Genomic DNA, 27,570 nt, shown 5'->3' with positions numbered 1-27,570 from the left:
GCTACTATTACACTGCAACGTACATTCATGTGTACTGTTTTTTTTTCTTTGTGCTGTTCATGTACAACACTTTGAATTGTCTTGTTAATGAAATCAGCTAAACAAATAAACTTGCCTTGACTTGATGGCAGCCTCATTAAAATTAGATTTTGTAAGAATCCATGCAGAAAAAAACATACATCGTAAAATATGTGTATGAGTATAAGAACCAGCACTTTGAATTAATTAATAAATTATTTATTGCAGAAAATCAGAGAATCCAGTGAAACTATAAATTTAACACATACAAACATTATGTATAAATAATAATACATATAATTATGTTGTATGTATAATTTTTTTGACTATGTCTGAAACCTTGAATGTAGCCTAAGATTTCAATTTAACTCACATGTGTGAACAACAAAACTGCAAAAGTTTGAAACCATCCTAAATTAATAACATGTGTTGTCTCTATTTTTAATTATTATTCACTTTTACTTATCTTTTTCCAGAAATCTTTCTCCCTGGTGTTGGAAGCTCTGGACCACGACAACGACACAACAGAACCAGGTAAAACTGAATGTTTGTTTTTGAGGATCTATAGGCCCTTCTGCTTTGAAAATGTATGAAATGCAGAGGAAAGGGGCAACTTTATGTCAGTAATGTATTTTTAGTCATTGACTGAGAGAGAGTTCTGCAGATTTAAGCTGAACTTGGACCTGCTGTGCCTGTTTGCTTTGTAAAGGCCCTTTAGGTGACATTTAATGTAATTCGGTGCTACATAAGTAAGACTGAGTTGTTTTGAACATTACTAGTCATCCAAAGCCTCAGCAAGACTTTATTCCTTTATGATTGAGCTTTTTGCAGGCTCAATAAGTATTTTAGTGCTTAAAACACAGCATCACTTGTGGTCAAACCGCGTCCACTAGGAGGCCAAAGGGATTGCATTATTAATGCCTTAGCAGCAGATAATAAACAAGCACTTATCGTGTTAGAATCAGTCACGAAGAAAACGGCTCAGTTTGAACCCAAATCGCATCTTTTCAAGCCTCTCAGTCCTAAAGTGCCCAGATAACCAAAGATACATTTTGTGTTTTTATCTCAGCATGTTTATGGGGTTTGCGCTGTTTCTTTACTCTATATAAACTGTGCTAAACCTCCATCACTTTCTCTCCTTTCATGCCAAGAAAACTGCTGCCCCTAACTTTAGTTTTCACCGAGCAAACAACACAAGTGCTTGTTTACCACACTGTGTGGTTTGACATGATGAAACAATGTGAAAACATCCTTTGTGTCTTAATGTCAGTGATCACACAACTCTACCCCCACCCTTTAATTTCCTGCTCGTCTCCTTTTTTTAAACTCTCCCCATAATGTGGAAAAGCTCCTCAGCAGGAGCTGTGAGCTGCTATAAAAAGCAAAAACAGAGATGAGCAGCCGTTTGTTCCCGAGCCTTCCTCATTCCTTTCATGCCGCAATCCTCATTTTCATCTGGGAGAGGAGCGACTGCAGTCGGGACTGAGCTCAGACTGAGATAATGAGAAACTGGGAACTTCGCCCGACTTGTTCTCCGTCTTACTGGCTCTCCTGCATCTGTCCTTCCCTCAGCCCTCTAGCGCTGAGCTTACATCTGTTTGCATTATCTTCCATTTCCACCCGAGCTCCTGACTACCCCTTACATTGTGGCTAAAGCTGCAGAGTAGGCCAGCAGCTTAGCTCAGCCCAAACGGAGGCACCCTGTGGCAGTCTGAATGGAGTTATCGGGCCCTGCTTCCAATCAGGGAGGATCACAGGAAAGGACTGAAGCTTTTCAAATGCACCTTGAAAACTGTGAGAAAATACGATGCTGTTTTAGCTCTGACTGACTCTGACTTTCACTGCGGTTTCTCATGATAAAAGGTGGCTTTAGTTATAATCAAATGAGCAGAGAAGGTCATAGAAGACCATGGAAGTAAATTTGAATTTATGATCATGGCTGTTTTATTGCTTCCTGATAAATTCATTTTGTCCAGTTCATCCCAGAATAGCACTTTACAGTATTTTACTCAAATGGTGTTCCTGATGCTGCACTCTTTGTTTTTCTTGATTATTTTTCTCCGCACAGGGACTACTGCAGGACAGCTTTATCTTTTTAATTAAAGGGGACATATCATGCTTTTCAATTCTTCCTTTTCATGTTGAAATCATTCAGTATTGGTTTGTATAACGAGGAACTGCAATGCTTTGGTCTGAACTCCTCATTTATTTATTCCCATGTTCCTCTCTTTTACTCCTGCTCTGAGGTGCATCTGAGATTAACTTAATTTTGGTGCTGTCTCTTTAAATCTAAAGGAGGTACTTCACACCCCACTCCCCTCCAGGTCACAGAGCGTTCCACTCCACCCAATTCGACCATTTTTGTAGTATGCTGGGGCATGGTGTAATGAACAACCATTTACTTATCCACCTGTGGCATCCTTTAGCTTGGACTACAAAATCGCTGAGAGAACTATAAAATTGTGAATTTCAAAGCTTGTTACATACTTCCATGAGAACAAAGAGTTTGTTCCTCATAGTCGAGGTGGGAAAAACACACAAAAAAAGTTTGTTTTGGCTCTGTCTATTCATGCTGCACGAGACGCTCAGCTGCAGAAGAGAGCCGAGCCCGGAGCAGGTGGAGAGCTGGCAGACACATAATTGCTCACTGTGAGCTCTGGCGCTATTTGGAAAGACTGTGAACAGGGCAGGACTTCCCCCCTAGGATAATTTATAGAGTAAACACTGCAAGTGAGTGGAGGTAGCATGTTCGACATCTCTTAAACCACCAGAGTTGAACTGCGCGACTGCAGCTCCACAGATATGTGAAACCTAAACACGCCCATCTAAATCCTGTCCACAGGATAGTCGGACACCCCTTAAGAAAAATGTTCTGCCCAGAAGTGTCGAGAACAAGCAGGGAGCCCCTCAAAGACAGGGCTGGGAGAAACAAAATGACGTCATTCGCTGTGGGAGCGGGACAAATTGTCTCTGTTCTCTGTGAGTACGTAGCGGCCTTTAGCTGGCCATTCATGACCTTGTCTAGCAGTTCTGCAGCAAACAATGTGATGTAATTGTTCAACATACGTAATCGAGAATTGCAAAAACTGAATGGCTTTAAATATAGGACCCAAAAAAGGACACAAAGATATCTACACAGGACTAGAAAGAGATTATAACCAAATCTTCTGGACTCCTAGACACTCAATGTGGCCAACAATATGTATTTAAGGGACAAAAGGGGACTTTGCATGATGTGTCTCCATGAAATAAGACTTAACCATATACTGTTCAAACCAGAATCTCCTCTGTTGAAAAGCGTTACCTTTGCCTTCATTTAACTTGTTTAAATGCTTTTTAGGAAGCCATATTTATAGTTTCATTTGAATTCAAGTTTTTACGTTTGTGATGGTAAGAAGGAAAAAAACACAGTGTTGTTCTTTTTTCTTGGAGTGGATCCAAAACAACCAGCTAGCATGTTGCACATGTAACATCTGATGATTTTTTTGGAGACTGTGATCCCAGGGATGGCAATCTTTACTGCAGTTCTCATGAAGAGATTTTTGCCTTCCCATCCTGCTTACTGTGTCTGGGGACAAGATAAACATGGGTCCTTCTTCCGCCTGGTTTTCACAGTTCTGGGTATTTTAAACTTGTTTAATTTAGTTGCAGGCAAATTTAGATGAGCTGCTATTTTCTTGTAGTTGTTTCTTGATTTCTGAAGATTATCACGCATGTCACTTGTTTAAATGACAAGTTCTCCTGTCTTTTCTATTTTGACGAGTGGTTCGTATTCATACCTCAAGGAAACAAGTCGTAAAATACAAATAAAAGTTTAGAGACACTATGGTAAACGTAAAATATAATTAAGCTTAATAAATAAAATCTTCATTTGTGTTTACTTTATAGGAATTCTGGAGGGGTGTGTTATAAAAACAATGTCTTGTCACATTTCTTCTTGTCACTTAATCATTTTCAAATTAAAGGTTGGATTATCTCAAATTCTGTTTATTTTAAGATTATGATATGATGTCTCAACTTTTGTGGGAGGTCCAGATCTACCAACTTGTGCTAATTATTACCCTTATTGGTGCTTTTATGGTAGAAATAATTTCTTAAAAAGCATTTTGATTGCTTATAATAGCTGTTTACTCACCTACAGTCTTGGCTGAAAATCGACTGAACTGATTTCTTTACTGCTACAAGTTGCAGAGCATCAAACCACAAAGAAGGCATTCATCAAACACAATTGATTGTGCTTATTTTTTTATTTTTTGTGTGCACACAAGTAAAATAATATTTCGTTATTTAAAACAAAACATTACCCAAGGTCACACAGACCCTTCCTGGTATTTTTTAGCCCTAAGCCGGCTTTATTTGCGTCAAATTAGCTGCTAGTATCAGCAATATGTCTTTGCTTTCCTTGTGTTTCCTGGACTGCAGACTTTCTTCTGCATTCGGCTACATTTTAACAGTATTGATGCGGAGCTCGCTACCACAAAGCTGCAGAAAGAAACTGAAATCCAATATTGGAAGTTTTCTAATTTGGATCTGCTTGTCTATAGCATTCAGCAAACACGTTTGGACTGACTGCCTCGCCCATGTGAGAATAATATTAATGAGACAGGCTGAACTGACGAGAAAGCTCTCAGATGAATTATCCCCATACGTCGAACACAGAGTGGGACAAAACAATATCCGTCTGATCTCATCTGCTTCCTCGCGTGTATTGATTTGGATCTGGAAGAACAAGTGAAAGTGGGTGTTTTCTTTCCTGCAGGTATTTTCAGACACTTCCAAGGGCAAAACGCTTCACAAAGCTCAGAGCAGGAGGAGCAGGTTTAGGGGTTTTTAATACCTGCAGATATGCTCCGTTATCATGTTCCAGTAAAGCTTGACTTCCAGAGAAGCTTATTGCTTCTTCTACCTGCTGTTTTTAACGTCCCTGTCTGCGGGAGCGGGTTTGTTATTAGGCAACCTGATCTAATCACGATAAAAGGAAAATCATACCCTGTTGAACACCTTCCTCCTGCTGTGCCAGATCCTAATTATGTTATTTCTTCGTCTTGTGTGGCGAGGGCGAAATAATAATAAAATTAACCCTTTGACACGCCCGGTTTATAAAATAATATAAAAGCAGAGGTGCAGTGCACCTGACTGATGAGTGTTTGGAGTATCATATTTGACTGCAGGCGGTGGAGAAATCAGTTCTCTCCGCGTCCACACTCCACTTTTAAACACACAGAGAAACCAGCCTGTGTGTGTGTTTTCACTGCTTTGTGTCAAGCCACAGTGATCTCATCTCTCCATCATTCAGTTTATGTGTGCGCTAACAGCTGCTGCGCTGAGTCTCTGGCTCTTTTTTGCCTCTGGCTGTCACACAGAGTCATGCACAAAGACTCACAATCTACTCCACTCTAACTTCCCTCCAACAAGGCCCCCTATTCTAACTATCACTAAACCTTCCTGTTTATTCGCATTAGCTCTTAAATACACACTCGCAGCATACGTAAAGACGCATATTCCTGTTACTCTCGTGTGGTAACGCCTTGCCACGGAGCATCGTAACTGAGTTAGAGAATAATAGCGCCTCTGGGAAAGCCCCTCCGGGGGTCAGAAGTGGTGGCCATTGCCCCAGTGTTGCCCAGGGGCTTGTCTGGTTCTTTCTGCTGTTCCCTCTGCGCCTCTGCTCCGACCCTTTTCTCTTGGCTCCATCGTCGACCCCCGTGTCGAATGAAATTCACACTGGAAAGGATTTTTTTTTTTTACTCTACTCACAGTATCCACACTGTCAAAGCTTCCTGTGGCTGATGGTCACAGTTAAGCCCAAATGTATTTAATGCCCCTGGGATATAAATATCATCTTTTCAAAAATGTTCATTTGTTTTTGGAGACTGCAGCTCCGAATTCAAATGCGTTCTTAAGCGTGATCTACGTTAACTAAAACTAAAAAAGGAAAAGACGGACTTCAATACCATAAAGTTTGCCTTTTTTTCCCCCCCACATTAAATGTCCGGCCCAAATTTAATTGATACACGGAGAGATTAACATGGCTTGAACGAAAATATTCCAGTATAGGGTTTAAACTTATTTTTCATTCACCCAGGACGTTTGTTGTTGTTTTTTTTTTTATAAAAAGATGGTAAGAAAATGGTAGCTTTTAACTTGCTTTTCACAAAATAATGCCATGCTTGTTATCTATGCCATCCTCAATAATCATTGGATGATTGAGGATTTATAAATATGTATTTTTTATCCCTTTAATCCTTATGAAGTAAAATTTTTAGTTACACATCAAACAGTATTTAGTTAAATATCCTTTGGCTACCTTTTGCAACCATGGACAAGCCTATGGAAGGATATATGAAGACTCTTATCAGGGGAGATTGCTGTGCTCTTTTTAATTGGTTGGTTTTCTGGTACAGATCCAGCATTTCAGCATATTCAATAAATGTTCCGTAGGGTTTTGGTCGGGGTGTTGTGGAGGCCATTCCAGATCTCTGGGTTTGATGTGTTTGGACTCATTGTCCTGTTGGAACAACTAAATGTGTCTTAAGTTGATGCTCCCTAGCTGTTAGTTTGAGGTCAAGGTGATAAATTTGCAATTAGTCCTCCTTTGTCTTTCTTCCCGCTCACTTTGTGAGGCGCTACAGCACCACTGGAAGTGGAACAGATCCCCAACATCACACAGCCACTACCATGCTTTGACTGCTGGTTCAGTGTTCCTGTTTTTCTCGCCCTCATTGTTCTCATCATTGTAGCCAAAAATTTGGAGCAGGGCCTTCTTGGTTCGTTATGATGTAAAACTCTCTTCACTTCAGACACTGACTCTGGTGCTCCAGCATCTTGTGCCTGGATGGTTCATGGTTTGCTATTCATCCATTTTTCTATCTCAGGGGGGACACTTTGAGTTTGATGGTCTAAATTTGGACAGAGTTGGATGTTCCAACTGCACAATCATCCTAAACACACATCGAAATGGTTTTTAATGGTTAAGCTTCTGCAACACATCTATCATTTCAATGCTGGGGGACCCGCGACTTGCTTTAAAAAATAATTATAAACACATATTATTGTTCTTAGTAGCCCATTTTACCTTTTTTTCACCCGTCAGTTCCTTCCAAACTATAGAATAAGGAAGTCGTGTGAGTGAAGTTTTCTTCTCCTCCGTCCTCCTTCAGGTCAGCTGATCGAGCGAGTCCTCCTCTCCTCCATGCTGAACCCTGGCGAACAGTGGCAGACATACCGTCACCACGGACGCATCCTCAGCCTGGAGTATCGGCTCCGCTTCCGGTGCGACTCCAATTACTACGGGCCTTTCTGCAACAAGTTCTGCCGGGCCAGAGACGACTTCTTCGGCCACTTCAGCTGCGAGCCGAGTGGCTCCAAGGTCTGCATGGAGGGCTGGACAGGACCGGAGTGCAAAGAGGGTAATGCAGCAGCTGGGCTTTAGTTCGCAATTTCTCCTGCCTTTCTTGTCCTCTCCTCCTTGAATGGTGGCTCATTTTTTAGAAATTTACAATAGGTAACTAAAACTTTCTCTAACTTTCCAGGAGAATATCAATGTTTTGCTGATTTATTTCTGCCTTGGAAGACCTAAAGCTGTAATTAAAACCTGTAAAAGTTAACTTATTGCTCGCCTTTTCATTATCTAAACATTGCGGCGTAGAATCAAGTCTAAGTTCATAAGCATTAAATTACCTATGAACCTATTAGTTAGGGCTAATAACGACCCTAACGACTCCCCGTTCAATCTGCTGGCTTAATGACTTTAACGACTGCCCATTACTAAGGGGGTGGACCTGTTTCTGTTGAATTTGCATGTTAATAGGCCTTTGCTGGCCAGTAGTATAAAGCTTAATACTCCACATTACTCCAGACTTTTTGAATTCATAAAGCTTCCTGGATAGGAAGCGAAACGTCTTCAAACTACGGAAAACAAGTCCAGTTGTTTTGTTTTTTACTTTTTTTGGATAGGCATTAAATTCCCCTAAGTCTGGGTTTGAATCCAATCATGTTGTGACAAAGGGAGGTCCAGGTTAGGAATGACTGCTCCTGCTGACATCACTGGCGGTCACCCCCCCCGTCCCCTACATCAGCGAAACATAACGGTGTGGGTTGTTGGTCGCCGTGACTCATCAGCTGGACGACCCGTCTCTGTGACCTCTTGGCGCTGTCAGCTTTTTGCGACGATTAAAGCGAATGGAGGAAGCCAAAGTGGAAACTATGGAAGGACACGCAGCTAGTTTGAGGACATCCTGCAGCTCTGCCCACCTCGCCCCAATTCACGCTCGGTCTGACTTCCTCCGCAGCACGGCACTGATTGGACCGCACAGAAGCAGGAAGTTTAAAAGATTAGCCTATGTCCCCCACGTTACCTCCTGCAGGTTACTGATCAAGGCTGTGAGGGGGAGAGTTCAGCGTTACATTTCTAAACGTGCTCCCTTTTGACTCTGAATGGAGTCAAGCCTTTACTTAAATAGCCAGTAAGTGTGTAAATAAGCGCTACATGGGTTTTTTTTCTGTTGAGGTTTGTGTTACTGAAGATTTTTCAGGTTATTTATTTTTGTTTGTGTGTTTGCTTCATAGCGGTGTGCCGGCAGGGATGCCATCAGGCCCATGGGTTTTGTACTGTGCCTGGAGAATGCAAGTAAGTTTCAGAGAAACCTAAGAACATTGGCACGCCCACTCTCGCTCCATGTGCCTCTATCGCCACCGTAAAAATAATATGAATCTCTCCTTATTATTTTATATGTTACCGCCTATCAGAGGAGGTAGATAGTGACTATTGTTACATTTACCCAGTACTATACTCAACTGCTCTACCCACATCTAGTTTCTTCACCGCTTTCCTTCACTAAAACATTATATCAGAGACATGTATCTTAAAAGAGATGCAATCTGCATGTCTGTTCTTGTTTTAGGTGCCATTATGGCTGGACGGGTCCTCTGTGTGATCAGTGCGTGACGTTTCCAGGCTGTGTGTACGGGAGCTGCACCGAGCCCTGGCAGTGTGTGTGCGACGTCAACTGGGGAGGCCTGCTGTGTGACAAAGGTGTGACATGCAATCTATCTAAACAGTGTGTGCTGAGATGAACAAAGCTGCAAGCATCAAGAGGTACTGAGGATTGAGATTTTCACATCTGGTGTAGCGTTTTATTATTTCAATTGATGCACAGTCATGCCCTCTATAGTAAGCAGTGCAACCAATACGTCCCTTCACTCTTGTACAGGAATAGAGAAATAGTCAGCCATAGGATTATGACTACCAATACTAAAGAATTAAAGTTATTCAGTTAATCTTGTCAGAGCACAATGTGCGGTGAGGAAACCAATTATTTTGATATTCAAATTGATCTTCCTTTTGTGTTTAAGATAAAATATGATAAGAAATAATTTTATCGTCCCACAATGGGGGAAAATTTGGCATGACAGTGGCACAGTTAAAGTCAGTTTATAGTAATGAAAAAACAAGCTAATATAATGTAAAATTAGTTCCAAACAAAATAAAAGTGAAAATAAATACAGAGTAGGTATTGCACAATTATTAATAATTAGGCATATTCAGGTAAAAAAAAAGATGAAATATTCAAGTTAAACAGTGGAAAAGTTCAGTAGTTCATTTAAACTTTTTTCAGACCAAAACATTGTGTGATATTATTGAAGTAGTGCCACAGAATCCCTTGAAATTTTGTTTTAGTGGTTAAAACTGTATAAACACTGCAAAAACGGATCTAAAAGTAAGTAAAATGTTCTTAAAATTTGTGTTTTTGTCCTAGATTTGAGCAGGTAAATAAGATTATCTGCCAATGGAATGAGTATTTTGACCCCTAAAATAAGATAATTAGACATCCTGCACTTGAAATAAGACGATGGAGATGAGTTGTTCCTATTTTAAGTGCAAAAGTCTTGTTCCATTGGCAGATCATCTTGTTTACCTGTTCAAATAAAGGACAGATATACACTCATTTTAAGACAATATTACTTATTTTTAGTTCCATTTTTGCAGTGAAGAATCTGCAAAAGTGTTTTTTTTTTTATGTTTTTGTTGTCGTTTGTTCACCCAATCATGTACTTTTAACATCCTCATAGGTTGTTCTACGCCTGACTTGCAAACATTATGTTTGAGACAAAGCACTGATTTAGTAATGGGATTCAACAAAACCATTGATTTATGCGTTAGTTTAAAACTTGATGGAGCTGCATAAGCAGGAATCTGGTTTAATGTTTTAAGATCCTCAAGCGTGTTCGCTGACATCCTACTAAGCCAGGGAAAGTGTTTCTTCACAGTGTAGACTATGACGACCAGTAGTAGTAGGAGTAGTAATAATAAGACATGTTATTTGTTGTGCAATTTAAATTTTAAAAATCTCAAAGTGCTAAACAATCATATAGCAGTGATATAAATAGTAGAAAATCCTAATCAGAATCAGAGGGAGGGACACATGGAAAAAGGCATTGCATGCATGTGAGTTAATCATGAGATCATGTAAAAATGACATTACAGTAAATGGCAAAACCGAACACAGTGTTGTACTCGATACAGCTAGGTCCTCTAGAAAACTACAATAAATTGCTGAATGCATAAAAAAAACAAGACCCAAACGCCTGCAGATTTTTTTCATGAATCCAATAAACCTTTACTCTGCTGTAAATTTTTTTTAAAGGTCTGACACTTCTTTTGTCTTTGATTGCTACTCATGGTTTTTAAGCACACACACGTGTGCCTCCAGATACACAGAAGAGGTGTTGATCAGCAAAGCTTAAAATAGTACGACAAGTCTGCCTGCTTGAAAGCAAAACCTAAAAAAGACTGAGGTGGTTTAAAACATTTGAATAGCATTGTCTGCAATTTAGAGATCACTGCAATTCTATTAACATTGATAACGTAGTTCTCCAGGCCTGAAATCAACAGACATCCTTTGTACACATAAGGAGTTTTGCAGTGCTTTGTATGTTGACCAAAGATAACCTTGCCAGTCTGTGAGACGCAGAAAAATGCTGTGTACTGTTTGTCAGGCGTGGTTCTTCACACATGACTTATGGATCCGGGAGCAAGATGAACAAAAAAGTCCCTAGGGGCTTCACCCTCTTTCCTCCAACGTTTCCCAGCAGACTGGAGAAAAGTTAGACCTTCTTTCCCAGAGCGGCGGCCAGAGTCAAACATGCGCCCAGGGGACAGAGTATTGTGGAGAGGAAAGGCGATAGCCTTGGGTAAAGTGATTGGGAGAGCCCCATAGCTTGGTGCTCTTTGCTAGGTGTGGTCCCGAGCTGTTTCTGTTCATTCAGATGGGCACCCTTAAGAATGACAGTGACACAAAGAAACTGAGAAAACAATGAAGATGATGATGGAAGTTGTTGCTTTATTCTTCCTCAGGGGTGGGGATGACAGGCCCTGCAGCCATATTGGCCTTCACAGTCATCAACTGACCTGAATTCACCTTAGATTTTTTTTGTGGACCATGCCCTGAAAATGATCTGCATTTTCTTTGTCATATCGCCTCACTGCTTTCAGTTTATGTGTTTTTTTTTGTGTGTGATTTGTCCTGAAACATTAGACATCGTTGTCAAAATGTTTTCTCGTGTTTTCAGATCTTAACTACTGTGGCACACACCAGCCCTGTAAAAACGGCGGGACCTGCACTAACACAGAGCCGAACGAGTACCAGTGCGAGTGCCAGGACGGCTTCCGAGGACGCAACTGTGACGTCGGTGAGAGCTGCCTGGCACTGCCTTATAACCGTTTCCTATAAAAAATAAATCATCTATTTAAAGAAGCAGGAGACATACACAGAAAACAGACCATGAATGAAGTTTGAAAAAACAAGAACGAAGATCCATGTACATTAAATTAGATACACTGTATAATATATCATACATTTTCCTTTTATGTTTTTGGGCTTGTAGATTACAGTATTTACATTTATTTTGAAGTCTAAAATGCGAAAATATGTAAAAGCTGCCAAGACGATCCAAAAGGTGGCAAAGAGTGACCAAATTCAGGCGTCAATACTCAGAAAGGTTAAACTGCACAACAATAATGTATCCTGTATAACGTTGTTCTGTGGAGACCATTTGTAACATCAATCAAGCTCCAGAAGATAATCTGCAGTTAGTTTACTCTCAACAAAAGGTCATTTGCTGAAGGGGAAGTCTAAAGACTCACATACAGTCTGTTGTTCACTTGGCTCAGACATTAACAAAAAGCAACTAGTCGCTGTAGCTAATAACCTCACGAGGAGCGTTTAAAGTGAGCAATTACTGATTTAATTTGAAAACATGACCCGTTGATGTCAGCATATGCTTTATACTGACAGAGGACACATAAATAGTAGAAACATAAGATTTACACATCAGATAAGATAGGCTTTATTGATCTCACATTGGAGAAATTCACTTGTCTAAGCAACTAAGAAACAAAGTCTAAGCAACTAATTTTCTCTCCTGATAAATTTTAAGCTCTCAAAAAAAAAAAACACAATTCTGGCTGTGGACTGTTACAGGTATCCGACTTATAGCTGTGACAAAACGTGTTACCTCACCGCTTATCTTTGTTATTTTTCCTTCCCCAGAAGCTGCGATTCCACTTGCTTTAAAATACTACAGCAAAAATAGTTTCAGATTGTATTAGTGGAGAGAGATCTGCCTTTTTCACCGATTTACTTCCCCAAATCTCAACCACTTTTTGCGCAAAGCATGATCTTTATGGAAAAGGTTGCACGTCATCTTTACACAAACAACTCTAATCAACTTTTAATTGTACAGCGATTTCAAGCTCATGTCCAAACAAGATGCTTTACACACGTATGGTGACACATTTCAAAGGTCACAAGCGAGCAATAAAAAAGGATTTCTGTAAGGTAATATTAAGCAACAATGTGACCAACAGGTGCAAAAGGTGCACCGAACGGCTGAACGCACCGCAGACACATGAATGATACAAACTCCGACACCAACAAACACAAAAACAAACAAAGAAATGCAACAGAAAGACACGCAAAAGGAAAATACTGCAATCACAGAAAATGGAAGTAAAATGACAAATGCTGCAAATACCAAAAAAAAAAGCAAGTTAAAAGAAAACTGCAAACTTGCTCTAAAAATCGGAAGTGCACCAGACCACTAGGGGGAGTAGAGGGACTCAGTAGAGAGAAGTGCGCTATTATTACCTACATAAATATGCTGATGTTATATAATAATAAGATCAGGACCACATGTTTAAAAAGACCTGAACAAAAACATAGCCATTTTATCTGACCTCCAACTTTCTTCTGGGAAAAATAGAAGAAAGTCACACATGACTTAGTGGTCGCTTCCCCCTAGTGGTCTGGCGCACTGTTTTTTTTTTTTAAGAGCAAGATGGCAGCCTTTTTGTAACTTGTTGCAGCTTTTGGTACTTGCTGCATTTTTCTTTTGCTGCATTTTATTTATTTAAATTTTTTTGGAGCACATTTGGCTGTTAGTGGCGCGTTTAGCCATCGGATGCCGGCCAACGTAAATGGGCCGTAAATACATCCCATATGTGGCAGTGATAAAATTGCGAATTTTAAGGCTTTTTTTGTTACAACTTAAATGCTATGAAGTATTAAAAAACTGATTGCTAATTATTTTTCAGACTTTTAAGATTTTGAGGTTTATAAACATGATAAAATTGGCCCTTTAAATTCAAAAAATGTTTTTTCAATCAAAAAGAAATCCATTATTCAGTCTGGCTTCTTGTTTCTTTCCTCCCATCAGTGGAACATGCATGCCTGTCGTCTCCGTGTACGAACGGCGCCACCTGTGTCGAAGACCCCGACAGCTTCAGCTGCATCTGTCCTGAAGGCTGGACTGGAAACACCTGTGCAGACGGTGATTGTCGATTCTGCACACATGGGATGTGTGAGCTGAGTGACGGGAGGGGGGGGAAGCTTTAAGACTGTCTGAGATCGGTTATAATTGGATCAAAGCCACTTAGTGACTCCAATCAATCCAACAGAGGAAGTTAAATAAGCCTAAACAGGACATGTATCAACAACAATCAGCGATCTGTCCTGCCCACTGTCTGGCTGTGTGTGTGTGTGAGTGTGTGAGTGGGAATGCCTCTGCTGAGTTGAAAAACAGAGGCGGCACTGTGAGTTTTATAAGGATTTTATGACATGAAATTGAGGGTTTAAAGTCTAATCCCTTCGTATCTCAGGGGGCTTCCAGGTGTGATTTCTTCCTTCCAAATATATCCAGACGTTGTCCACCTCCAGCCTTCTGATGTGGTGGATTATATTTCACAAAGGCAGCACCACATAGCCAGCTCAGATTGTAAATTGTTGGGAACAGCAAGCGAATGACAGATACTAACATTTTTCCCCACATATTGACACAAAAACTGCAGGAGCTGCCGGCCCACAAACAAGAGAATCAACACGGTGTAGTCGCACTGAAATCCCATGAGCAAACTTTGGGTACAGATCACAACCAGACAAGTGATAAAGGCACCTCGACAGGCTTTATTCACATTCACAGGAGAATTTGTGCTAAAACATCCGGTTGTTTTTTTTGTTTTTTTTTTTTCATATGTGTTCGTGAGAAAAACAGAAACAGGACCAAAATGTCTGCCAAGTGAATATCGTGTCATCAAAGTTTGTTTGCCCTGCGCGCAACCGGAGACCACTGCTAAGCATAACAACAATTCACAAATACACAGTTGTGTTTAGAGGAGGAATGACATGTTGTTGTTGGCATTCGTCTTCATCAGTCTGCGGCATTGTAGCGTGAATTTTTTTTGTGTTTTTGTTTTAGAAAAAAATGTGTAATACCAGACTTGACTTGAAGCAATATGAACACCAGCTGATCATAAAAGATGGGACTCCCAGCAGCAATTAAATGCCACATGAGGGTTAGCAGTCTGCTTCGAGACATCTGGAGTGTCTATCCTCTCTGCAGATGTTCAAAACAGAACAAACCGGGGTCATGGAGGTGACTTTTTCTTAAAAGTTTCTAAATTAAGCTCATTTCAAAGCCCCCTTTGACTCTGGACCTCAGACCACACAACAAACGAGCCAGAATGTTGATTCGAAGAGGCCTTCAGCGGTTCATCAAGAAAACATTAACACGCTCCATTACAGGTGATGGAGGATTGCTTCTCCCTGACTGAGTCAAACATGAACAGACCTCCGCAGGGGCGGTTCTAGACAGGGGCCAACAGGGGCCTGTGCCCCTGTAGAACTGTTCCTGTTATGGCCCCTGTACTAAAAACATGATATTCAATTTCTTGGGATGATAAATGCTGACAAAGATACCGTGACTGACTGGTCATTTAGTTTAGATCAGTTGTATTTTTTTTTTTTTTATGTTTTTACCCAATAATAAAATAACAAAATAATTAAAAAATAAATAATAATAAAAATAACAATAACTAAAAATTAAGCTGTTTCACGTTAAGCTCCTGCTGTATTGAGAAAAGATCAGAGGTCTGCCACCTGCAGTTCCAGAGCCACAACTGGCTTAATATATTCAACGATGAAATGTTGACCTGTAAAGTTTTTTCCCCCCCCCAATCTTTTGTTGTGTGCCCCTGTGAAAAAACACTGGCCCCACCCTGGCCCCCCTGCTAAATTTGGTCTAGAACCCCCACTGGACCTCTGTCACTGTGGGGACATCAGAGCCTAGTGGCAGCAGGTCCTACTAGATGTGTTTCCACGCACAGCCCCATCGCGTGGCTCGTCTATGAGATGATTCAAAGGAGGCCTGGCCCGCTGTCAATCTAACCTACTTTTTGGCTGCCAGCGCTGCGAGTAAATTATTGAGACACTTTTGGCACCACGGCTGCTGAGTGCACGGCATCCCGCCGCTGCTCTCGCTGCAACAGAAAGGATCTCATCAAGCAGATGAAACAAACAATCCAAGCTACCCGTGCCTCTCAAAAAAAAACAAAAAAAAAACATCAGCAGCAACAACAGCAAAACACCCCATGGGCAGCCTCATGGCACTCAGATTCCCATTGTAGGATTATAAGCACAGATTGGCAGGATCCCCAGGGGTTTGATTACTTCCTGTAGCTCCGTGGGGATCTTGCGGCCTGCTTATGTTGCACACTTTAGTATTGTTCAGCCTCCTGTTAGTCAGTTTTCTGTTCTTTATTACTCTAGTGGTTTATCCTTGTATCTGTTAGGTTTTTAGTTTCTGCTTCTGTTCATTATGATTTTAGTTGTTCTGTTAGATCTTTAGTTTTTGATTTGGTTCATTATGATTTTAGTTGTTCTGTTAGATCTTTAGTTTTTGCTTTGGTTCATTATGATTTTAGTAGTTCTGTTAGAACTTTAGTTTCTGCTTCTGGTCATTATGATTTTAGTTGTTCTGTTAGATCTTTAGTTTTTGATTTGGTTCATTATGATTTTAGTTGTTCTGTTAGAACTTTAGTTTCTGCTTCTGTTCATTATGATTTTAGTTGTTCTGTTAGATCTTTAGTTTCTGCTTTGGTTCATTATGATTTTAGTTGTTCTGTTAGATCTTTAGTTTCTGCTTCTGTTCATTATGATTTTAGTTGTTCTGTTAGATCTTTAGTTTCTGCTTCGGTTCATTATGATTTTAGTTGTTCTGTTAGATCTTTAGTTTCTGCTTCTGTTTATTATGATTTTAGTTGTTCTATTAGATCTTTAGTTTCTGCTTCAGTTCATTATGATTTTAGTTGTTCTGTTTGATCTTTACTTTCTGCCTGCCCGTCCTCTGTTTAGTTATTCCCTCATGCCTGGCCATTTATCTTATTCCCCTGTTAGGTTCAGTTTTCCTTCTGCCCCTGCAACTTCGCAGGCCTCCCTCTTCTTCTGTGTAAGTCTTTACTCCTCTCTTGTGTAATTTGCTTCACCTGCCGTTCTTTCCCTTTCCTTCCTTATATAATCAGCCTGTTGAGGTCCTCCGTCATTCTACCCTGCTCCGTTCTCATCCTTTCCTGGTTCCTGTTGTCCCTGCCTTCTTGTAAACCTTAATTTTTAATATTTTAAATGAATCTTCTATTACTCAACGTGCGACTCCCGGATGTTTGCCTGCATTTCTGTCCACCAACGCGAGACCCTGACACAGATCGGCTGGATGCTTTTTTTTTCCCAGCCTGCACTTTAAATGTAAAATTTATTTTACGCTGCCTAATAAAAGTCACGGTATTGTGTCTTGCAATTAGCGGCAAGAGGAAGAGGGAGAAGAATATCCATAAAAAAAGTGCTGCTTTTAGGATTTGCTATATTATAGATTCGAAACGCCACCCGTAGAAAAACTAAATCAGGCTGCAGGGCCTCGCCATGATCAGCTCAGTAATCATTGAAAAGAACACAAACGTTCGCCTTCTCACTGCACTGGCTGAGTTATGCACAGTGAACATAGCACCAGAATAAAACTAAGCTCAGGTTGCAAAGTTCCTGATAAGGACGCTGCTGCAACTGCAGAAACCTGTTCACAGGAAATTATAAGAGCGGATTATAATCAAACAGTGCAGATTTGATAAGTGTAGCGGCAACATTGTGACAGACGGGCCAAGAAAGCAGTAGGGGAAAAAAATTTAATGCTTACTACTCAGAGTATATTGAGCAAATAAAATAAGGTTTCCCACTACGGAGGTGATAAGCGATGTTCTCGTGTTCAACCACAAACTAAATTTATTTTCACTGGACTGGAGGTTTGTTGCCACTCTAGGAAAACAACAGTTTCGTGATTTTGTCGAGGCAGCAAATGCAAATCACATTTGCCAGCGTTGCACTGCATCCTTGTCGTCTTCTGGGAGCGCCTGGAAAAAAAGCCCTAAACGGGGCGTCAATAAGAGGAATATCTCTGTCTACAGCAATTCTCAACACTTCACACTTGTGAGGAATCCTCACTTTTAATTGCAACGCGGCTTTGTAGTGTTCTCACCTCGTAATTACCCTCGTAAAAAAGAAAAACAAGGAACTTTCTTAGTGTGTCAGGCCTTTTTTTGTATATATATATATATATATATATATATATATATATATATATATATATATATAGAGAGAGAGAGAGAGAGAGAGTTTGGCGCCGTCAGTGTGTCCTGTTTGGATAAAGCTCGAGCATGCTTGAGGTTTAGCTTTGAGGCGCGCTCATGTGATCTGCCGTGTCTGCACTGTAGGTGAGATCTCATGTTGTGTGATGCATCAGGTGAGATATGATCGCAGTTTTCGGTCTGTCAGAGCTGTTTGTGTAAATAAGCAGCGTTCCACATCCTCTGCTTTCACCTCCTATAAGGACAAACGGCAATGCAGGTCGGACTCCGGCATGCGCACACCCCAACGGGATTTTTTTTATTTCTCGGCAGAGAGAAAGGGACAAACAGGAAAAATAGTTTATTTTTGCCCCTTGTTGTTTGATGCTCGCATGATTAACAGCCAGGCAGGCCGTCTGTCTTTTATGTGTTGTTGTTGTTGTTGTGGGGGTGGGATGGGTGGGGTGGGCTCTCCAGGGGAAGACACAACGAGAGGATTGTCAAGCTCGCAGGGAATTGAAACCATAACCACAACACAGCTCCGTTTTCAGGCTGGATTTATGTGTATAACCGATATTAATTAAAGGATTCTTTGTTTGTTATGAATTCTCTGACTGGTTTTGGAAGAAGTGCCGCTAGCTTGGTAGGATTATTATTGCTTGGGTTGGAGTAGGGGTCAGGAGAATGGAAAATGGCTGTTCTGCGGGGTTAGGTAAATAGGAAAAGGTTATGAGAGACAGAAAGCTATGAGTGACAGATCTACACCACAGAGATATGCATGGGAAAAATGAGGATGCTACTACTGCACAAATAAGTTATGTTCAGCTCAACCCCAGACAGCAAGCTTCTATTTGTCTTTCTCTTTGTTTCCACTTTGTTTGTCGGAGAAGTGGAAACAGGCCTCCTCCTTTGCATTATTAAAGCCCGCTCGTTGCCTCCCCTCCCTCATCGGCAAAAGGTTTGAAGTGTCAGTCATGAACGCGCTGCAGAGGACTGTGTTTATCACCGTTTGCACAGAAGTCGGAGCGGCGGAGAAAATAAAAAAAACAGCCACAACCGCAGCGTGGCGGTGGCGTCACAGGATTTTAGTAACACGCGAGATGCCTCCTGAATGTTTGCACTCACATTCCCGTTGGCCAGACCAGTAGGTCATGAACAAAATGTTCCTCTTTCTTTCTTTCTCCTCCTAGCGGTGAGACAATGTGATCGCAACCCCTGCGGCCGCGGCTCGACGTGTCAGGAGGCTCCCGGAGGTTTCCGGTGTCTCTGTCCGCCCGGATGGACCGGCAGGACGTGCCAGCTGGGTCAGTGGGTCAGGATTACACCGCATTAACTCGCACTTAATGTATCAGTAGGTGCTTGCTGGCTGTGAATAATGGAAGCACATTGCCCTTATTGTTCAAGCTTTAACTAAATTAGCTGTAAAACAAGTAGAAAAATGATGTGTGCGTTATAATTATTACCTTGCTAATAATCCAAGCTCTATCTTACATTGTCCAGTGTTATATATTATTACATAACTAATACATTGTGATTTATAATTAATTGAAATTAATAATATATTATCAATAATCCTAATATTGTGTAACCCGTCCGCTGTGTGGCGTGTCCCTATCAAAAGTCAAAGTACAACATGTTTAGATGTGCTTTTTGTATGAGGTTTTTCCAACCCATTGATGACAGGAACAGAAGAATTAAATGTATAACTAATCAAGTAATCAGAGGTGGGTAGCAACTAGTTACGTTTACTCAGTTACATTTACTTGAGTAACTTTTTGAACAAAATGTACCTTTAGGAGTAGTTTTACCGCACTGTACTTTTTACTTTTACTTGAGTATTATTATTATTCAAGTATCGCTACTCTTACTTGAGTAAATTTCTGGCTACTCTGCTCACTGCAAGTAACTTCATAAATAAAGAACAAACTTGTGTTAACCAAAAATGCACCAGAGAGACAAAAACCTAGAGTTTATGTTAATGTGAGACTTCTTATTTTTACACGCGCGTTGTTATTTTAATGATATTTTCTATCTGCTGAGCTCATTGACCCATTTGGAGGTCAAATGAACGTATAGTAAACAGCAGATATTGTAATTGGAAGTACTTTTCACTGTTCTAACATACTGTATATTAACATTAACCGCTGTAAGTATTACTTTCAAGTTTAATGTTGAAAAAAAATATATAGAAAAGTGTTTCTTTTTGTCTTTATACCAAAATTTGTACATAACTTAAAATTTTTGTCTGTCCGATTACATAATTTTTAAATAATAAATCATCAGCTGTTATGATTAATTGCTGAGTACTTGAGTAGCCTTCTTGCTGAATACTTTTATTACTCTTATTTGAGTTATTTCTTGGCTGACAACATTTTACTTTTACTTGAGTAAAAACATGTTGATGTAGTGCTACTCTTACTTGAATACGATTTTTGGCTACTCTACCCACCTCTGCAAGCAATAATCAATGGGCTATACTCCTTATGCATAACATAAAGTTTCTTAAAAACAGGATAAATATTGGGTAAAAGGAAATTAACATTAAAAAGTAAATGTAGGGATGTTTAATAAAACCATCAGAGCTGAATTTATCAAGTAATTGCTGACAGAAAATGTTATTTATTTTCAGATTTTTTTGTAATTGTGACTGAGCCCCTTGGTAATTGTTGTCTTTTCATTCATAAATTTATATTTTTTCCACTCTTCAGAAATTTTGACGTGCAATTCTCATGACATAATGCTTTGGTCGTAAAGTTTTCCTCACAAATGTACCAAAAACACCCATTGAATGTAGGGGGAACTGCGAAGCACAGTTCATTCTGCAAGCATTTGTGAAATTTATGAACTGAGAAACTCTTGATGCAGCGCCAAATTAAATCAAATCTATTTTTAAAGGTCTACAATGGAGGACAAAAGTAGCTTATTTTTAATTTAATTTCTGTTTTCAATTATCTGTCTAACTCTTTTGAATCTAGGCAAGACAGACTGCAGTCTTTTCTCTTTTGTTGTTGTTTCCAATGCTAAATCAGACAGAAAGTAGAGTTGAGAAACGTGACCCCTTCTAAAAACAACCTTTTATGTATTCTCTTGAGATCCGATGTCCCTCGTCCCCTCGCCAAAGGGCAGAACCATGAGCAGCATAATTCAACTTAGAAAAGATAATAACTGGAAAAACTGCAAGAAGCCAAATTCTTTATGAAGTGATAGTATGTGATTATCTTTCATTTGAGGAGAAGTGTACATTTAATGCACAAATTAGGAAAGCAGGAGTAGCTAGCAGCATTTTAATTCTCCCATTAACCCTCGCTGACCGTGGATTAGTCCTCTAAATGCACCATCATGTCCCTTTGGGCTGCATTCGCTTCATTTTCAGAAGGAGAGCGTACTTTTTTTTTTTTTTTGCAGAGAAAAAGCTGAAGCATACACTTTCTGGACACATACGGAGGCTTCAGGACTGTGGGGTGAAAACTGAGACATATTTCAGGATGACAGGCTCTCCTGCTCCTCTGTGTTACTGTCATATGTCACCCTGACACTTCATAATCCCTCATAGTTCCACATCACAGATCAGGAGCCCACAGCCTAACGTCCACGCACAGCCTAATCAAACTCAGGGACGAACCTTTATGAAGTCTGAGCTGCAGAGCACCGCGAGGGCATCAGTCGTCTAAAAAAAAAAAAAAAAAAAAAGCAATTATATTTTCCCTCCGTGCTTTAGCTGATTATTTCTGCCCTGGATTGTTTCCTGTCGACAGACTCCTCGTTATTCCAACACAGAAACACTTAAGCTCACTGACAGAGCTGAATCCTAATGCCCTGATGTAGACAGTAAATGGCTGATTTTGTCTTTAACAAACAAACTTTTAATGTTTTGCTGTGCTGTCAGGGATCTTGGTGGCTCCCGGGTTTAACCGCATCAGTCCAAGTATGTGATAACAGCCCTGAGGCTGAAATGAAGCAGAGGGCTTGTTTTCACTGTTGATTTGTGCATGAAATGTTTGACTGAAACATCCTTTCTCTCTTATTGTTTCCAGCATCTACTAAAAAGCTAAGGCAGATTTAGAAAGATAGGATTCAATTATTTGCTGAGATTCCCATTTATTAGATTAATTTTTAGAAAAAGTTTACTGAGCTAAGGGTCGTTTGTGATTCTTGCAACAAGATTACAATGATTTTGGTATTTTATAGTTTGCTTTCTTTTGTTTCTGTCCCATTTAAAACACACACAGTGTTGTGGAACGGTTTTAAACCATTTCTAATTTCTCTATGTTGCTTCCAGAGAGCCAGACTTTCCAGCAACGTTTGAGTGATTTTTGTTTTCAACATATCTCAAGGCTTTTTCTCGTTGTTTTTCTTTGGACTTTGGCTTTATTTTGTCTCATGTTATGTCCAGTCATTGTGCTTAGTCCTGGTTCTGTGTGTGTGTGTGTAGGGATGGACAATTATTGTTTGTAATTATTGTGTTTTTTTGTTTTTGTTTCTTTGTAGTCACAAGAATTTAGATTTACAGCAACAAGAAACATTACTTGATGCTCTTTGCAAAGCCCAAAACTAAAAGTATTGTTCAGATTGATACTTTCATTTTTTTTTCACTGCTAGTTCTATGTGAGCTGCATAAGAAAAAAAATAATTTCTCAAAAATTATGATCCAGTTAAGTTATTTTGTGCTTTTCAGCAATGTAATTGGACTCCTATACAATCATTAATAAGTTGTTCTTTTTGGGCCTGTATTTTTTAAAGAGCAACATTTGTTCGTGTGGAGCTTTGACTGCAGCTGCATGCAGTGCCAATTACAAACTCTATTTCTGCAAAAGACAGAAATGGATTTATAAATACCTTTAATCTGCGTTTTTCTCATTAATTGCACCAAATACCACAAGTGGGATAAACGTTTATCTCCATATTTACTGTCCTAAAGTGTGAGCTTATAAAAATGAGTAAAGCAGATAAGTGGAGATCACTGAACGTTGGCTAAATGGGGGCTGCTGATCAGCTAAACCTCACAAGTTTTGTTACGCTGTCGTCATTTTCTGTGTAGGCAAACGGAGAGATGGGAGTTAGATAGATAGATAGATAGATAGATAGATAGATAGATAGATAGATAGATAGATAGATAGATAGATAGATAGATAGATAGATAGATAGATAGATAGATAGATAGATAGATAGATAAGGCAAGGCAAATTTATTTATATAGCACAATTCAGTACAAAGACAATGCAAAGTGCTTTACATGATTAAAAAATAGCAAAATAAAACAGAATAAAAGCAAGTAGGAATAAAATGTAGATAGAAAAAAGAACAAAAAAGTGGTGATTCAGTTAACTAGAACAGTTGAAGGCAATCCTAAACAAATGTGTTTTTAATCTTGATTTAAAGGAACTCTGGCTTTCCGCACCTTTACAATTTTCTGGAAGTTTGTTCCAGAAAATTGATAGATATAGCTAGATAGATAGATAGATAGATAGATAGATAGATAGATAGATAGATAGATAGATAGATAGATAGATAGATAGATAGATAGATAGATAGATATAGATAGATATAGATAGATAGATAGATATAGATAGATAGATAGATAGATAGATAGATAGATAGATAGATAGATAGATAGATAGATAGATAGATAGATATAGATAGATAGATAGATAGATAGATAGATAGATAGATAGATAGATAGATAGATAGATAGATAGATAGATAGATAGATAGATAGATAGATACCTTTCCTCTCTCTAGGTTGCCAACGACTTTCAAAAAGTCATTGATATGGAAAAAAGTTTGGAAAAATACTTGATTTTATAACTTTATATCATATTCCATTATTACTAAAAATTTAGCTGAAGGAGGAGGGAGAAATCGATTTGTATGCCACACTTTTTTGATTGATTTACAGATTTATTTTTGTAAGGAATTTAAAAATCTATGTATAATTTTTCCTTCTGCTCCACAACTAGGCACCACCTTGATTTAACACAACCAATCGCAATAAAATACGTTGCAGTTTGTGGTCACAGAGGGACAAAATTGATTGAACATTAAAAGGAAAAAAGAGCATTTTGTACGGTATTGTAAAATATTCTTAACCAGTCTGGATTATTTTGACGCTTTCCTTTTGTTTTGCACCTTTAGACGCCAATGAATGTGAAATGGACACATGTGTCCACGCCCGCTCTTGTCGTAACCTGATCGGTACTTACCTGTGCGACTGCCTTCCTGGATGGACCGGGCCCAACTGTGACATCAGTGAGTACAGGAGAACAGACGAAGAAAGCAAACACACAAAAGGGAAAGGAAACTGACTGAAAGAGAAAAGAGAAGTGAATGTCTTGTGGCAGGTGGTGAAACACGATGAGGCTTTAAAGAGCAGTTCGGCTCCCGCTCAGAATTTCCATGGTCAGGAGATCGTTTTACGCCAACAAAACATTCTCACAGAATATCACTGACAAGCATGAACAATAAAGCTCTTTCTTGTCTCTTCTCCGCTTATAATATAATTCCTGTCAGGCTCATGGAGACGAGACGTCAACCATGCCTTCCTGTTTGCTCTTGTCGCTGACTGCTTTGGAGTTATAATGCAAGTTATTTGTTTTTTGTGACAAAGTTCTGTGCTTTTCTGTTTCTAGGGAACAGCAGCTGTCAGGGCTCGTGTTTGAATGGCGGCCGATGTGAGGTGAGAGTCCTGGCTTTTTTTCTCTCTCTCGCTGATCTGCTTCATTGTTTATTTCTGTAAAAGACTTAAATAAATACCAGAAAACACCAGAAACCTTACCTTTTATATCAATCTCTCAGGGGTACATATGTTATTATTATTGTGCGTGTCAAACCCATGACATGTCCCCCCTGCTCCCCTGTAGGGAATTTCCTGTGAAATTCATGTCATTGTCAAGTAAAACATTTGCATATCATCCCTTGTAGGACCTGCTGTCAGGGTCCAGATGTGTGTGTCCAACTGGTTTCGCTGGTAAATACTGCCAGAACGGTTTGGGTCCCTGTGACAGCGACCCGTGTCTGCACGGTGGGCAGTGTGTGACAAAGGATGGAAAGACGGCCACCTGCGACTGCTCTGTGGGATATTCAGGAATCTTCTGTGAGGTTGGAAAACTAACGTTACAAAACAAGAGTAACAGCGTGAATCATCAATGACTAATTAATGCCAAGTAAACAAACAAACAATCCAAAAAGATTAAAGCTCATGCAAAATACACTATTTTTTTTAGCCCTTAAATGCATTTTTTTGCTTACTTGGAGTTTCTAGGAGTGCAGAAAGGTTGATAGCAGTCTGTCCAGGAACAGCGTCGATATCTTTATTTTCTGTTTGGGTCATATTTTACAAGTTGTTCAGTTTTCTCTGTTTTCTATCGGGTTTTTTTTTTTTGACCGGTTACGTCACAGTATTTGCTGCGGAGCTGCTAAACAGGGTCGTAGACTTCCAGCTTGTCTGTCTCGTGAATCCGCCATTTTTATTTCTCGGAACGATTTTGTAGTCCAAGCTGAAGGATGCCGAAGCTACAAGTGGATAAGTCATTGGTTGTTCATCACGCCGTCCCCCAGCGTGCTACAAAAATGGCCGAAGGCGGGTCGAAGTGCCTCTTTTTAGATTTAAAGACACGGCACCAAAACGAGTTGCTCTCAGACGCAGCTCAGAGGAAGGTGATGTGAGGGTAAATTAATGAGGAATTCAGACCAAAGCATTGCGTTTCCACTTTATATAGACCACATCTGAATGATTTCAATGTGAAAAGGAAGAACTGAAAAGCATGACATGTGTCTCCTTTAATAAGGACCTGCTAAGGAAGACATATGGACTAGATGTTAAAAAATAAAAAAAACATCCTGAATTAGTAAGGTTAGTGGTGGCCTTTTAAAAACTCTGAAGGAGATAATAGGAGGCAGAAACCCTTGCGTGCAGTTCTAATTAAATATCTTACTTACACTTTTCATGGACATGATTTTTTTTATATACACACCTATATATGGTTCTTTTGTCTCTCCATATATACTTTATAGGCCTTAAATTGTTGCTTCAATCTTTCTGTTTCAGAAAGAATTGGATCCTTGCAATCCTAACCCCTGCCAGCAGGGGGTGCAGTGTCACAGCTCGGAGGGAAGATACATGTGTGCATGTCCTGATGGGTATTATGGCAAGGAGTGTGTGAGCGTCAAAAGTCCTTGTGTTGGGCAAGATTGTCAAGGTGAGACAGATATCGTTTGTTTCTTTTTTTTTTCTTTTTTTAAAAAAAGCAGAAATTCCCGATGTTCTGACCTCTGCCGCTCCTCTGAAGGCGCTATGTCCGACACGACTCACGGTGGCCTCAGCCTCTACATGATCCTGGTGGGAATCCTGGCTCTGGTGACGATCTGTGGCTGCGTCGTCTGCACCGTCGTCTTCTCCCACCTGCTCCGCAAGAGGAAAAAGCAGCAGTCTGTCCCGCAGGAGGAAGGCATCAACAACCAGAGAGAGTTTGTCAACCTGATCAGAAACGTGGACCGCACCACTGGGTCCCCTGGCCCACCGGGGACCCCCGGGGCCCCTCTGCCCCCCGCCGCGCCTCACCCTGCAGCCCACGTCTCTCGTAGCTGCGAAGAGATCGAGCTCACCATGCCGCCTTCCCCGGCTCCGTCGCACCCCTCCCCGGCTCTGAAGCCAGCCCACGCCCCCAAACTGGACATTTCAAACCGGGAGAGAGAGAAGCTAAATCGTTTCCACTGCACAGACAATCAGGAGCTGGAGGTTTGACCACGATCTGGACTTCTATTTTCAGTTTGTAGCACTTTTTTCGTTGACAGGACCACTGTCCCGTTCTTTGCAATGAGTCCAGCGTGGCATTAATGCAGACTGGGGCTACCTTTGAACTTTATAAACTCAGACGTGCTCTCAGCTGACCCTCGAGGAAGTAATGCTGCTAAATAAAGGATCAGAGGTCTGTCGCGCAGTGCCGTCTTTGGGCATCATTTGGTGGCAAAAAAAAAAAAAAAAAAAAGGAGCAAGTTTGCGAAGTGTGACTGAAATGTGAACATTTAAACGACCCACCTTTGAGTGCCTGCAGTACAGCCTGGAGAACCCTGCGCCGTGTCCTGATACGCCGTGTGACGCGTGCGGAAAATGTCATTTCCATTTCTGAGTCGCTGCCTGTTTAGCACTTGATCACATTTTGGGTTGTTGAGTGCTTGTGAGAGTGTCTGCGAGTGAATGAAAGAGTGTAAATTATGAGTGTATGTGAGTGGGGGGGGAGACACATTGCTTAAACAGAATAAAACAAAGTTGCTCTTCTTGTCATAAGGGAGTTTATGGTCCTGAAGAAAAAGGCTTTAAAGGCCTCCTGTTTTTTTTTAAATCACACACTGTTGCCTGTTTTGTCTCTGTAACACTGCAGTCTGTCAAAGATGTATGATTTTTTTTAACTTCATATCGGCGTGTAAAATAGCTTTTTTTCTTTTGTACATGAATATATTGTATTGATGCTGTTTTTGTATGGTGGTTCAGTATGGAAGTGTCACTGTATTACTTTACTCTGTTTGTCCCTTTTTTTACTTTCCAGTCGGGATGATCAGCACACGTGGACTGTAATAAAAGTGCATTTACCAGCTTTGTTGTCCATCTTATT

At 40.1% G+C, this 27,570-nt stretch overlaps 1 protein-coding gene across 1 annotated transcript in view; it reads left to right on the top strand.

The window, feature by feature from the left end:
- LOC105939158 (protein jagged-1b) overlaps positions 1 to 27,551 on the top strand; it is a 72,559-nt gene extending 45,008 nt beyond the window's left edge. Inside the window, exons 3-14 of the mRNA XM_012881223.3 lie at positions 495 to 552; positions 7,179 to 7,427; positions 8,587 to 8,647; positions 8,922 to 9,052; positions 11,590 to 11,709; positions 13,735 to 13,848; positions 19,153 to 19,266; positions 24,095 to 24,208; positions 24,589 to 24,635; positions 24,881 to 25,057; positions 26,007 to 26,157; positions 26,248 to 27,551. Of these exons, the coding sequence (XP_012736677.2) occupies positions 495 to 552; positions 7,179 to 7,427; positions 8,587 to 8,647; positions 8,922 to 9,052; positions 11,590 to 11,709; positions 13,735 to 13,848; positions 19,153 to 19,266; positions 24,095 to 24,208; positions 24,589 to 24,635; positions 24,881 to 25,057; positions 26,007 to 26,157; positions 26,248 to 26,702 (1,791 nt within the window). The 3' untranslated portion in view covers positions 26,703 to 27,551. The remainder of the gene's footprint in view (positions 1 to 494; positions 553 to 7,178; positions 7,428 to 8,586; positions 8,648 to 8,921; positions 9,053 to 11,589; positions 11,710 to 13,734; positions 13,849 to 19,152; positions 19,267 to 24,094; positions 24,209 to 24,588; positions 24,636 to 24,880; positions 25,058 to 26,006; positions 26,158 to 26,247) is intronic.
- Positions 27,552 to 27,570: the final 19 nt, after the last annotated feature.

This window comes from Fundulus heteroclitus, chromosome 18 (assembly GCF_011125445.2).
Source record: "Fundulus heteroclitus isolate FHET01 chromosome 18, MU-UCD_Fhet_4.1, whole genome shotgun sequence".
NCBI lineage: Eukaryota > Metazoa > Chordata > Actinopteri > Cyprinodontiformes > Fundulidae > Fundulus > Fundulus heteroclitus.
This window is presented reverse-complemented; position numbering and strand designations above follow the sequence as displayed.